We start from the raw sequence: 14,389 nt of genomic DNA, 5'->3' as shown, positions 1-14,389 counted from the left end.
ACCATTCTGAGAAGTGTGATGAAATCTTGCACTGTCTACTCCACCCCACGTGGGATGTGAATCATCCCTTTGTCCAGTGTATCCACCCATTACTATATGGGAAAAAACACAGCATACATAGGGGTCAGGACTATCCATGGTTTTCAGCATCCAATGAGGATTTTTTGATGTATCTCCCATGCATAAAGGGGGACTACTGTGTACAATCTTAGTTGCTTTTTCTGTATTTCCCTGTGGCTCATTTCTCCTTGCTCATAGGATTACTGGTTCTTTTGATACTTTTTGTTTTCTCCATGCTTTTCCTCACATTGAAATGCTGTCCCCCTATGCCAGATGATCAGCTGTTAGTCATTACAGTGGGTTCATTTGTGGCCACTGAAAGATAGGTTCAAGTCTTAATCTGTGGTACTTATGTATGTGAGCTTATTTGGAAAAAGGGTCTTTGCGGATGTAATTAAGTTAAGGACTTCAAGATAATATAATCCTGGGTTAACCACGTGGGCCCTAAATCCAATGACAAATGTCCTCATAAGAAGAGAAGACACAAACAGATGGGTGAGACATGCATGAGAAGACCATATAAAGACAGAGACAGAAATTGGAGTGATGCTGCCACAAGCCAAGGAATACATGGGGCCACCATAAGCTGGAAGAGGCAAGGAAGGATCCTCCCCTAGAGCTTTCAGAGGGAGTGTAGCCCTGCCAACACCTAGACTTCATACTTTTGGCCTCCAGACGTGTGAGAAAATAAGTACATTTCTATTGTTTTAAGATATCAGGTTTGTAGCAATTTGTTATATTGGTCACAGGAAACTTTATTTTATTATTATTTTTTAGAGACAGGGCTTCGCTCTGTGGCTCAGGCTGGAGTGATGTGGCATGATCATAGCTCACTGCAGCCTCAAACTCTTGGGCTCACGGGATTCTTCCACCTCAGCCTCCCAAGTAGCTAGGGCTACAGGTGTGTGCCACCATGCCCAGCTAATTTTGTAAATTTTTGTAGAGGCAGGGTCTCATTATGTTGCCCAGGCTGATATCAAACTCCTGGACTCAAGCGATCCTCCCAGTTTGGCCTCCCAAAGTGCTGGGATTACAGACATGAGCCATGGCACCTGGCCAAGTCACAGGAAACTAATATACTTATCTTTTAAGGCTTGACTCAGGTTTCTTATGCTCCTGGAATTGTCCCCTGATTCCCCAAGGCTGGACAAGTTGCGCCTCCTCTGTGTGCATATGCTACCCCTCACACCTGTCACTCTACTTGTTCCTGCTCGTGTAATTATCCAGGGATGTGTTGGCCTTCTCAATGACACTGAGGGCTCTGTGACAGTGGGGGGTATTCCTCTTTAATACTTCTCACCTGGCACAGCAGAAACACAATACATGGTTTTTTTTTTTTTAATACAAAATGAGTTTTGTTCCCAAACTATCTCTCAACTTTATTAACTACCCCCAGCACATTAGCCTAGGCACTTAGTACCTGCACTGGGGCCCAGTGTGCCTGATGTTTCATCTGCAGACACACTTCCTCTTTTGGCATACGCTGCCAGATTAATATTGTTTCTAGAGTTGCTACCCAAGGACTTGTTCACTCAAAGACTCTCTTAGCAGCTCCATACCTCTTGCTTTCAAGTCCCTCCACCCTCCAAAGTTCTTTATCTGCCACTACCCTACTCCATGAACTCTAGGAAAACTCATGTGTTCTTTGCATTTACAGAACGTTCTTAATTCATGTAAATCCTTTGCTAGAACTGTGGTTGGCAGGAAAGCCCTTCTTTCCATCACTGTTGAAATCTCAGTTACAATGAGAGCCCCAATCACTTCCCACCTCTTTTGTGGGGCCTTCTCAGTCACTCAGGTAGTAATGCCGTGTTCCTTATCAGAAACTCTGTTGTATTGGTTGTCTGTGCTTTTGTGGGCATCTCTGATGACCAGGGTAGAATATTTGGGGACATGCCTTTTCTAGCATGACAGGAGGGTGTTCCCTTCTGATGTTAAGAGCCAACTCTTTTTTCATCCTTGCATCTCCTTCTGGACCTGGAGGTCTCCAGGGAAGTGGAGTGCCTCATTAATTGGGCATGTTAAAGATATTAATGCATGTGATAGTGATACAGGGAAATTCAATAACCTATCCTGGTATAGATTTTTGAAATTTTTCCTTAGGGCATTTATAATTGCTTTGCTCTTACAGGATTTTGTGAAAACGAATGCATTATTGGAAAGCTACCCATTATGCAGAGTCCACATATAATGACCTCTTAGAAATAGATTTGCAAATGGAAGAACAGCCTTAAACTTTTCGTGAAGAATGTGGGAATTGCTCTTGTGAAGGAGTATCCCTTTCCTCCCTTTGGGTGGGTTGGTCTTTAGCAAGTGGTTGAAGAATTTATGGAAAGGTATTGGAAACAGGGAGAGGTAGGTGCACTGGAAGAGCAGAAGAGCTATGAATGGAGGCTGGGGCCATTGGTTTCAAGCAGAACAAATGGCCGAAAAGCTGTGCTAAGCAGGACTTTGAGAGAATCTATATCCCATGATCACCTCAAAATTCTGTGAGTCATCATCTGGACAGGTCATAGCTCTGATATCCAAACCCCTTGAAATTTGTTGTGATCTTAAAGTAATTGTAATGACAAATCATGGCTGAGGTAATAATTGGGGTTCCCCCTAACTATACAATGGGATTGGAAATAGTAAGGAAATATATCTCACAATAATCCTCAACTCCTGAAATTTCCATAGCATTCTTTTCTCCTCAGTGAAAAAAGTAGTTTTATTTTAATAGCATATTTTTGTTCTAATTTATTTATGTAGGTTTAGAAAACTTAGTTTCCAAAAACTTTCCCTGGCCTTTTATCTGTTAAAAGCATCAAATAGCATAAGCATAGGGGGAAGGGCTTTGGAGTCCTGAGTTTGAATCCTGCTTCAGTTATTTGCTAGCTATGTAACCAGGAACAACTTACTTGATTTCTCTCTAAGCATCAGATTCTATATCACTGAAATGGAAATGATAATAATACTTATAAGGTTCCTGAGGACTGAATGCAGTCACATGAAGAGTAGCTGGCAGAGAATTAGTTCTTAATAAATAGTAATCCTTATTATTAAAGGATTTGTGGAGGAGGGAAGACTGAGATGGTACAATGAACTTGAGCTTAATTTCTTACAAGTAATTGAGAGAAGTGAAATTATAGAAGCAATTGTGGCTTGATCAAAGGGTATATTCTAATTCGGTGTGTTTCTTAAGGAAGTCATTTGTATTACTTAATTCTTTGCAGAGTAATGGGACCACTGAGCATCAGGTGGAATCTTTCATAAGGAAAAAACTGGAGTCACTGTTAAAAGAATCTCAAATTCGAGATAAAGAAGATCCTGATAGTTTCACAGTGCGGGCACTATTGAAGGCCACGCATGAAGGCTTAAATGCACACCTGAAGCAGGTATCTGATTCCCTCTTGTACTTATCCTTCAACGGGAAAAAAAAAAGCATCTCATACTTTGTTTCTAATCATTTGTGAAATGCTCCTCCAACTTCTTCTATTTCTGTCCTCATTTTGCTTGAGAAATGAAAATCTCCTATTGCAAAATGATATGAGAAATAGTTAAAAGTGGATTGGGTGGAGGTAGAAATGACTCAAATACTGCTCCACTTGGACCCTCAGGACGAAGCCCAGTGTTTCCAGACTCATCTTCCTAATGCATGCTCAGGTGAGGGAAGAAGTTTCAGCCCACTGTGTCCCTTACACTCCCACCTCTCCACATTCATTAGATGTCTGCCTTCCCTGCTACTTACCACCTGTTTTTCAGGGCTGAGGGCTCCTCAGGCAGAAGGAAGATCATATGGGGGTGACCGCCCTTGGATCCTAAGTGATCACTCTGCATTGATGGTTGCCCTCTGGACCCTATACAAGTCTAGCCATCCAACTGCCAGGCTGTTCCTCAGGCCCATTTAGTTTCTAAACTTAGAAATCCTAATACAAAATGGCTTCAATGATGAAGAAGATGTTGGTAAGCGGCAAATTTATTTGCAGAATGGCCTATGGGGTGGATTTAATCCCAAGGCTCAGTGGTGTCATTGTAGCTCTATTTTTTTGCTCTACCTATCATGCCATCAGTGTCATCTCAAGTCTGGTTCTCCTGTCCATGATGGTTGCGAGATAACTGCCAACAGCCCCATGAGTTACATGTTTCTTGGTCCATATCCAGAGAGATTGAGACAGCATATTTGCCCCAACTAACAAACGAGAGTTTTGTTAACCTAGTTCATGTGCCTACCCCCAAGCTAATCATAGTGGCCATGGGTAAGTGTCCTTCCTGAAACAGTACTTGGCCAGAGTATAGGATAATATTGGCTTGCTAATGCCAGTGAGAACTTACCTCTGAAGCTCTTGTCAAGGTTAGCTCCTCTCAAACTGCATGTTAGAGGGGCAGATGGAATACTGGGGAGACAACCAAAAGGTCAATCACAGCATTACTGCCCTTATAGTTTACCATGTAATTCTGGATTTTCTTAATAATTTCTATGAATAGTAACAATCTTTTCACCCTCCTCGCCTCCAGCCATTTATTTTCAACACCACAAGTGCCTGTAAGACCAGACTTGTTTAGCCCATCTTGATTCTGCTTCTTGTCCTTGGTGAACTCTCATTGGCTTATCTGGGCCAGTTACTTCCCTTATGCGTTTGGAGAAGTCTTTGCCCCATCCTAGATTATTCTCATTGGAAATGCAACCATAAGGCTTGGATATTTTGGAAGAAACAAATTAAGCCCTTCTATCTTTTGCTTTCACTGAAGAGATCCTAATGACAATTTCTCCATCAGGTAAAGTGGTAAGAGAACCGAAAATTTTTGAGAGGTAGTGTAGCAAAACTCATCTCCTTTTTACTTATTTTTGAGGTTTTTAACACTGCTATGTTTTAAAAATATGGTTTTGGTTCACTGGGCAAGCAAAGGCAAGTTACTGTTGAGACGAGTCCCTCTGTGCCAGATACATATGTCGGTTTAAATCCAAAGCTGAGAATGTGCTGAGTATGGCTCTGGGCAGCACGTCACTCCAGCTTCTACTTTTCTGGACCGTCAATCAACAGTGCAGGACTGGTTTCTACTTGTCCTGTCTTTTTCCTGCGGAGCTCTGAAGAAAAGTAAAAATGAAATTTGCCTTCAGGCTGGAAGAACTTAGTAGTCACAGGAAATGGTTCTTAAGAGTTCTGGAATCTGCTGCTTTCTTTATATCTGAACTGCTGCTGCCTGAATAACCTTAACAAGTTCCTAAGCTCTCAGCTGCCCTGCTTAATGTCTCATTCACACCACTGCCATAGTGATAGTTCAGAAATGTGCATCTGGTCATGTCACTCTCCTGTCTTCAACCATCTCAGGGCTCCTCATAGTTTGGAGGATAAAGCTCAAATTCAGAGATAATAGCCCATAAGATCCTTCCTTTCTGTTCTGGCTCCTAGCGGTGACACCCACAGAGTGTGCATGTGTAGGAGTCCACACGTGCACACCTCCACTTTCTTCATTTCCTGGTACCATGCTCTTACCACATGGCTTTCATATTGGCTGTTTTCTTGGTCATAGTACACTTCCTCTTCCCCATTTCACATAGATAACTTGTACTCACCTTTAGGCTTCAGCTTTTGTGTCATGTCCCCTTGGAAGTTCTTAATCCTCAAATCCAGGTAGATGGTCTCCCTGTGCCATCCCACAGTGCCCTAAGCTTTCCCCATTATAGTCTTATGACAGTGTGTTGTAATCTTTTGTGTCTACGATTAGACTGCAAGCCCAGTAGGGAGAGAGTCTGCATCTCTCTTGTTTGCTCTTGTCGTTATGTATATGCCAAGTTCCTAGGACAATGTCTTACTCAATAATTCAGTGAAAGATGTGCCGATGCTCAGGGAGAGGTCAAAGTTGGTGATAGGTATTTGTAGATATCTATTTCCTACATAAAGAGAGTGAGAATGGGATAGAAAATGTTGGAGAAGTGGAAGGAAGCCAGAGAGAGGACTTGTAGCTAGACAGAATCCTGTTTTATCACCAACAAGCTTTGTAACTTTGGGCATATAATCTAACTTTCTGTATTTCTGCTTTCCTTTTCTGTAAAATTGGAATTTAATTATACTTATTCCCAGGGTTGGTTATGCATAGTAAATGAGAATATATGTAATGCAATTAGCATTATCCTTAGGGTATAATAGGTTCCTACTAAATAGGATGACCATATACCTCAATTTGCCTGTGACAGCCGTGCTTTATACCTGTTGTCCCAGCATAATTATTAAAAGTATCCCATTTTATTCTTAAAAGGTCCTGTTTTGGATAATAAATGGCATAGTCCCTACTAGAAATAGAGAGGAACTCACAGATTAATTGGTCCATTTCACAGATTAAAAAAAAACAAAACGGACCAAGAGAAGAGGCTTGCTAAAGGAAATGTAGCTACTTGGTGGCAGAACTGGGTCTTCTGACTTGGAGAGCAGTGCTACGTCTATGACCACATCCAGCTGCCTTCTTAATTCCACAGTTTTTGAACAGTTAATGATCCGCATTAATAGATCTCCAAAAACAATAAACATGTATGAATCAGTTAACAGTTACCTAACATCAATCACCTTGTAAACCCCTCACCATTACTCCTCCAGCATTTTTTGAACTGCTCTTTCCCCAACCAGTTCTTGGACTCCACCCAATCTCTTCCTACCCCTACTTGCATCTTTGATTAGCATCTATGGGCATATACAGATCCCCTTCCCAACCTTTTGGCTTTAACTGTTTTTGCTCACCCACATTTATTCCATTTATGTGGTTACCTGCTTCTTCTCTGTTTAGCTGGAGTCTTGGTCAGGTAGGGCCTACTGGTCTCTCCTTATACCATGTTATTAGTAATGAACCACCTAACATATTTTTAAGGATGACAAATGAATAAGAGTTTAAACTCTCTTAGCAGGTGGCCTTTCTGTTACCTAATGAGACAGGCTCCAGGAAAGAGAGTTGGCCCAGTATCTCTAACTGGAAAATTAACCTATGTGAGGAAAAATTCAGAGGCTACAATACCTCTTTCCAGTGCTCATCACAAAAGGAATTATTTCAATGAACACATAAACTTTGCTTGGTTTACTTTAAACAAACAAAAACAATCCATTATCTCATAGATATCCTTGGATTTTATTTATTTATAATGTTTTAAAATCCCACATAGCACTGTTTAGTCAATGTGATCCACTTTCTTTATTCAATAGAATTGGCTGCTAATGACTTTTGGTCATTTTCCAAAACTGAATCCCTACTTAACTGAAAATGACTTAACCCCACTCAGAACATTTAAAAGAACACATCCTGTGCTGTGGAGAGTCTGGTGAGCAGACACCATGAGGGCCAGCACACCTGCACACTGCTGAGAGCCTTTGACCTCAGCTTTGGGAAGGTGCAGGCAGCTGCTGCGTCCTGGCTGGCATCCATCTCTCCATGCCAATATTTCCCTTTCCAAGGCAGGCAGAGCCACCTTTGTGGTAGTGGAGTGTGGAGCAGGAGGAAATGAGTGGAGTCTGCTTGTTTCTCACCTAGAGGCAAACAGAAGAGAAAAGAGGGCCCCCTTGCTCTTCCACCAGAACTAAGGAAAAAGACAAAAGCAAAGAAGATAAATAGTTATATTATGCCTTTATTTATTCAGAGTCCAGATGTAAAGGAAAGTGGAAAGAAATCACATGGACGATCCCTCATGACCAACTTTGGAAAACATAAGGTATGAATTAAGAGTAATAACTATGCATACTTCAGTTAATTTAAAGATTCTGGAAGGTAACAGGAGAATATCATCATGACCTTGGAATAACTGAAGATTTCTTAACCAGCACGTCAGCAAAGGAAAAGATTGATATTTAAACTACTTTAAAAGTTAAGAACTTCTACGCATAAACAGTATCAAAAAGCAAGTTGCATACTGGGAAAGAATATTTTGAATACATATATCCAATAATATATCCAAAAAACTGTATTTAACATCTTAAATATACATATCCAATACATAATGGGTATGTGTTATTAAAACTGGTATGTGTATTATATATTCTATCCTGAATACATAAATAGCTTCTATAAATCAATAAAAAGATAGGCAATTTAATTTCTAAAAGATGGGCAAAACACTTAAACAGGCAGTTCACAAAAGAAGATATCCAAATTGCTAATAAAGAAAAGGGATTCACCCGTCAGTCATCTGGGAAACACAATTTAAAATGACTATGTGATTCCATATACGCCCGCCACAACAGGTAACATTAAAAGATGGCAAGAACCAAATGTTAGTGAGGATGAAGCACTTGAATTCTCAAACACTACTTATGTTTGTGCACATTTGTGCAAGTACTTTGGCCCACTATTTCACAGTATCTGCTAAAGCTGCACTATGTACTATGACTTAGCAGTTCTATTGTTAGGTATATGTCAAAAGACAGAAATAGGCCAGGCATGGTGGCTCACACCTGTAATCCCAGCACTTTGGGAGGCCTTGGTGGGTGGATCACCTGAGGTCAGGTGTTCAAAACCAGCCTGGCCAACATGGCCAAACACTGTCTCTACTAAAAATACAAAAATTAGCCAGGTGTGGTGGTGTGTGCCTGTAATCCCAGCTACTCAGGAGGCTAAGGCATGAGAACTGCTTGAACCCAGGAGGCAGAGGTTGCAGTGAGGCGAGATTGCACCACTGCACTCCAGCCTGGGCAACAAGAGTGAAACTCCATCTACAGAAAAAAAAAAAAAAAGACAGAAATAACAATATTTATATTGAGATGGGTAATAGTACAAAGAGGAAAAAGTACAAATGTCCATTGATAATAGAATGAGTAAAAATTGTGGTGTATTCATATAAGAGAATAGTTAACAATTAAGAAAATGACAAAATTACAACTATATGCAATAATATGATCTTTATAAACATGATGTTGAGCAAAATAAACCAGACCCAAGAGAGTACATACAGTTTTATTCCATCGATATTAAATTCAAAACCAGGCAAAAGAAACCCTATAGAGTAGACATCAGAATAGTTATTACCTTCACAGAGAAAGGAATGACAGAATTGGAGGATCAGAAGGCTTTTGGGAGACAGATAATATTCTATTTCATCGTATGTGTGGTTTTGATTTGTGAAAGACATCAACCTGCACACTTATGACCAGTGTACTGTCCCAACTGTATGTTACACTTCAATAAAATAGTGAAAAAAGATGTTACACTAATCTGGTGTCTTCTGGACAGATTAGCTGTTTGTCAGTAAAACTTACATAAGAATTCAATTATTAGATGGAGAACTTTACATTATACATGAGGTTTCTGTAAGGCCATTTCTTCTACTTTAAGGAATGTCATATTTAGAATTTCCTGCCCGTCAGTGAGATAATTTTTTAGTAGGCTAGTCAGATTAGTCATTATCACAAAATATTGAAAACAACCAAAATGTTCACCTCCAAAGACTGTGTAAGTAATCCGTGAATCATTCACATAATGGACAATTATGCAGCCATTAAAAGATGATCCCTCGGAAGAGCTCGACCTGTGAAACATTAAATGAAAAAGTAAGATGAGAAGTAGATTCTATGGTATGATAACCATGAAAAGATGTGTCAAAACTGTATGTCCAGAAAATATATCATTCTCTGAATGTTATCTGTCATTGGTGATTCATTTCTTATTTCTAATTTTTGCATTTTATAGTAAAAATGATTCTTAAAAAGACATTTATTACTGTATAACTCAAATGACTAACTATGTGGAATTAGAGAATATTTCATTTCTGGATTGCAACTTGTCATTACAATTAAAATAGTCTTTCAAAGTAGATGTTTTAGGGAGTACTTCACCTAATTAAAATTTATCATACCTCAAGTTATAAGAATAAATTGTTGTCCATTAGACTATTTATAGATTATTTTAATAAATATTGACAGTATTTTAAATGGAAAGGTAATGTTATATAGATTACAGAATGACTTTCTGTGCCATTTATTTAACCATCACAACAATAATCCTTTGAAATAGATGTTCTTGCCACACTCTTTCTAAAGATCCAATAGGAAGCTAGTGAGGTTAGCCAGTTTACCAGCCTGGTGAAAGACGGAACATGAGATCATCAAATGGTGGGGCTTCCATACCTGCAAGCTGAGGTACTCAAGGCATAAATAATGCCGGAGAAGTTTCCAAACCAAACTGGCACCTTACTGTCAGTGAAATAGAGAGAAGTTGAGTGTGTTTATGCCAACAGTGTAGCTTGTTTGATTTTTGGGGGGGTTTAGGAGAAGCATGAGAAAATCTAGAAGGTGGCATGGTCCTATGGTAATTTGGGGATGGAGACCCTTTCCCTTTCTAAGCCACATTCCTGATGTCCAGGGTTCTCTGTCTAAACATCTTACCTTTGTTTGTAGACACTGCATTTTCGATGGCAAGGTTTTCGGCAATTATTGGGGTGGTCCTTCCCCATCATTTGTATTGTTTATTTATTTATTTAGAGATGGAGTTTTGCTCTTGTTGTCCAGGCTGGAGTACAATGGTGGGATCTCGGCTCGCTGCAACCTCCACCTCCTGGGTTCAAGCGATTCTTCTGCCTCCACCTCCCAAGTAGCTGGGATTATAGGCACCTGCCACCACGCCCAGCTAATTTTTGTATTTTTAGTAGAGATGAGGTTTCACCATTTTTTGGCCAGGCTGGTCTTGAACTTGTGACCTCAGGTGATCCACCCACCTCAGCCCCCCAAAGTGCTGGGATTACAGGCGCAAGCCACCACGCCCAGCCCATCATTTGTATTGTTGAGGTCTGTGTTGCCTAAATACTGGGGCTATCTCCAAATTGGTGGGGATGAAATCATACCATCCCAAAAAAGTTTTATTGTGAAACAGCTAATCTGTCCAAAAGACACCAGATTAGACCTGGAGCCTTTCAGCCTGTATTCTGTGGGTAGCAATTTTTTTTCCTGCTGCTAGAAATGAAAATGGGTCAAAATCTCAAAAGGGAAGTTTGATTTAGATGATCATTTGAGTGCATACTGATCAAAAGCAGAAATGGTAGTTATTTATTTTTTTAAAAGTTACTACATGTCCTTTCTTAAAAAACCAAATGTGCCTTTTACAGTTTATTAATAGTGAGCTTCCTATACAAAAGGGCATTTTGTCCCTTATAATCATTTACATAGATACTGCAACTTTGACTCTACCCCTAGTAGAAACCTTCAAAATGCATGACTAATAAAGTCTTTCTAATACATCAACTTTATGTGTCTCCGAAGTCAGTTTCTGAGCATGAAACTCTCAGTTTTGTATTAATATTTTAATATAATTATGGCCTTAGATAGGCTTGTTATTAATGCTGAAGCAAGCTGCAATATTTGGTCATTTTTTCCCTTCAAGTTATGTTTGTGCACATGTGCATTTTAAAGCCCAGCTCATTCTCTGCATGTTGTAAATATACTTGATACAATGAGTTTGTTAAGTTTGTTTTGATTTTTCTGGCAGAAAACTACAAAATCACGGTCTAAATCTTACAGTACTGATGATGAGGAAGACACACAGCAGAATACTGGCAAGGAGGGTGGACAGCTGTACAGGTAAGAAAGCATCTCCATGTTTCCTACTCACACTCCTGAGGCCCCTCCATCCTTGTCAGCTTAGTCATTTTTCTTGTACATGTCTAGAGAATTGGATCACAAGGAAAGTATTCTGTGCTGTCGAACATGTGAAGAACAGCTGGATATGAAATGATAATTTATGTAGGGAACTCAGCTCTGTGCCTGGCACATAATGAGCTCTTTATAAATGTTAGCTGCAGCAGTTGTCAAGTAAAAGGTATCTTCAGAGAAGAGGGAGGGAGCACATGAACTAATACAAAGACCGTCACAAGAGACTAAAGAAGATGGATGCTAAGCCCATGTTAGGAGCCAGGAATCTGAAATCAGCCAGATTTCAAATTCTTGTTCCTCCAGTTACCAACTTTAACATGGGACAAGTTTGGCTCCTCATTGTATCTGTCTCTTAGAGTCATTGTAAGGATTAAAGGAATTAAACTAATTAGCCCCGTAAGCCCTGGCCCGATTAAATAAGTATTCAAAAAAAGTTCTTTTTTGTTTGTTTGTTTGCTTTATTGCCAGTAGTATTTATGATGAGTAACATGACCATATTTTCAGAATCCAAATCGTGACACATGATTCATTACAGGAGTTCCTGGCAGTTTATTTATACCATAACTTTCACAAAGAAATATAAATTATATATATTAGATAGATATGGATACATATACACACTTTTGCCTTTATTGAAAAATGAAATTATATGAAATTAGAAGCATAGAAGCCCTGTAGGAATAAAACTTTAGTATTCAATTAAACTTTATATTTGAACTCCAACAGAATATGTATACATAAAATAGTAACTAATTAGAAGGGCAGAGGAGATGTATGTGGTCCCTACTGTAGGGAACAGAAAATTGAATATATAGTTACAGTAAAGGATAAAGAGAAAATAATAGGATCACTTTCTGGGAGACTTCTGCTGTGACTGTTGTCATATGTAAGTTTGAGAAAGGCTTAACTCTGACACATATAGCCAGGGAAAAGGCAGTGTTTGAGGAAAGCTACAATAATCTTAATGTGTGCAAAGGAGACATCAATACAGTTATCACATGAAATCATTTTGCATGCTGCTTAGTGTCAACTATAGATTTTCCCATAATAGATATCAGGGCCTGAGCATCTATGATGATGTCCTTTTGGGACTTCAGTAACCTAATGCATCTCTAGGATGAGGAATAAAAAGAGTTAATTTTCTGTAGAATTTCTCCATGTCACGGAATGTCTTAGAGTTTTACTTATAATTTCTAGGCATGACTTCACACCGATTTATAATCATTAGCCTTCAAAAAATCAGATTTTCACCAGTGGCTATAGAATTTCCTAATTATATGGTAAAGAAGGAGCATGCGTTCTTTTTTCTATTGATTTTTACCACAGTAAAGTTCTCAGCAGACCATCACATTCCCCTCACTTACCCACTTTTCTCCTATAGGGGAACATCTAACTATCGAAAAGAAACCTCACAAAAGAAGATATACAAATGGCCAATAAACACATGAAAATGTGCTCAACATTGTTAGACATTAGGGAGATATAAATCTAAACTACAATGAAATACCTCTTCACACCCACTAGGATACTTATAACCAAAAAGGCAGACAATAACACATGTTATTTCTGTTCCCTAGAGTACGGACCACATACATCTCCCTGCCCTTCCTAATTAGTTACTATTTTATGTATAGATATTCTGTTGGAGCTTAAGTATAAAGTTTAATTGAACACTAAAGTTTAGGTTTGTTTTTGGTAGTTGTTTCCCATAAGAGAAGAGTGTGTGTGTGAGGGGAATGTGATGGTCTGTGGAGGACTTGACTGCAGAAGAGAGTGGTGGTACAATTTGTAAGGTTGCAGAGGAGATCCTAGGAGTGGTTTGTAGGAGAGAGAAAACTATTAAAATATCTAAGATAAAAACAGCACTAGATAAAGTAATGAATGTTTGTTTTAAGAAAGCTAGAGAATATAGAAAAAGTATAAAGAAGAAAGTAAACATCCTTTGTAATTACATCTCTCCAATAATCACTATGGAAATTTGGCATATTTCCCTTTAGGTATATAATTCTTGTGGCCCACTACCCACTATGCAGTGTTTCTGTTCCGTTTTAGCCCTGGTCTTCTCCCTGCAAAGGCCATGTAATTCCCTGATGAACTCTGGTGTTACTCCCTAACTGGGTCACAGTGGGAATCCAGCCTTTCACAGCAGAACTCACAAATGCATGAGAAGAGGCTGTGATTCCTGGCAGAGCAGTGAATAAAACCACATTACAATAGTCCCCACGTCATCATGAGAAATGACTCCAGTGGACGCCTGAAACCACAGATGGTAGTGAACCCTATATATATGTTGTTTTTCTCTTTCCTTATTAAGTCAAGCATTTTCACCTTTTCACTTAAAGGAAGCGCTTTGCAGCATCTCTTTGGCATATCTGAATTGCCAGCATTACTACTCCTGCACTTTAGGGCCATTATTAAGTAAAATAGAGTTACTTGAACATAAGCACTGCAAAACCTCCACTCCACAGTCAGTCACATAAGAAGATGTCTGCCAGATGACACATACATCATGGATATGCTGGACAAAGGGATGACTCATGTCCAGAGTGGGACGGAGCAGGACCTCACAAGATTTCATCATGCTACTAAGAATGGCACACAATTTAAAACTCATGGCCAGATGCTGTGGCTTGCGTCTGTAATCCTAGCATTTTGGGAGGCCAGTGCGGGTGGATCACTTGAGGTCAGGAATTCGAGACCAGCCTGGCCAACATGGTGAAACCCTGTCA

The 14,389-nt window shown here is 39.4% G+C and overlaps 1 protein-coding gene across 1 annotated transcript in view; it reads left to right on the top strand.

Annotated features, from left to right (window-relative positions):
* The window catches only part of PLCH1 (phospholipase C eta 1), a 269,963-nt gene that overhangs the window by 237,886 nt on the left and 17,688 nt on the right, over positions 1-14,389 (top strand). Inside the window, exons 13-15 of the mRNA XM_055110608.2 lie at positions 3,276-3,437; positions 7,664-7,735; positions 11,497-11,588. Coding sequence (XP_054966583.1) covers positions 3,276-3,437; positions 7,664-7,735; positions 11,497-11,588 — 326 coding nt within the window. The remainder of the gene's footprint in view (positions 1-3,275; positions 3,438-7,663; positions 7,736-11,496; positions 11,589-14,389) is intronic.

Source organism: Pan paniscus, chromosome 2, assembly GCF_029289425.2.
Source record: "Pan paniscus chromosome 2, NHGRI_mPanPan1-v2.0_pri, whole genome shotgun sequence".
Classification (NCBI taxonomy): Eukaryota; Metazoa; Chordata; class Mammalia; order Primates; family Hominidae; genus Pan; species Pan paniscus.
Note: the sequence above shows the minus strand (reverse complement) of the source record. Positions and strands in the feature narration are given on the sequence as shown.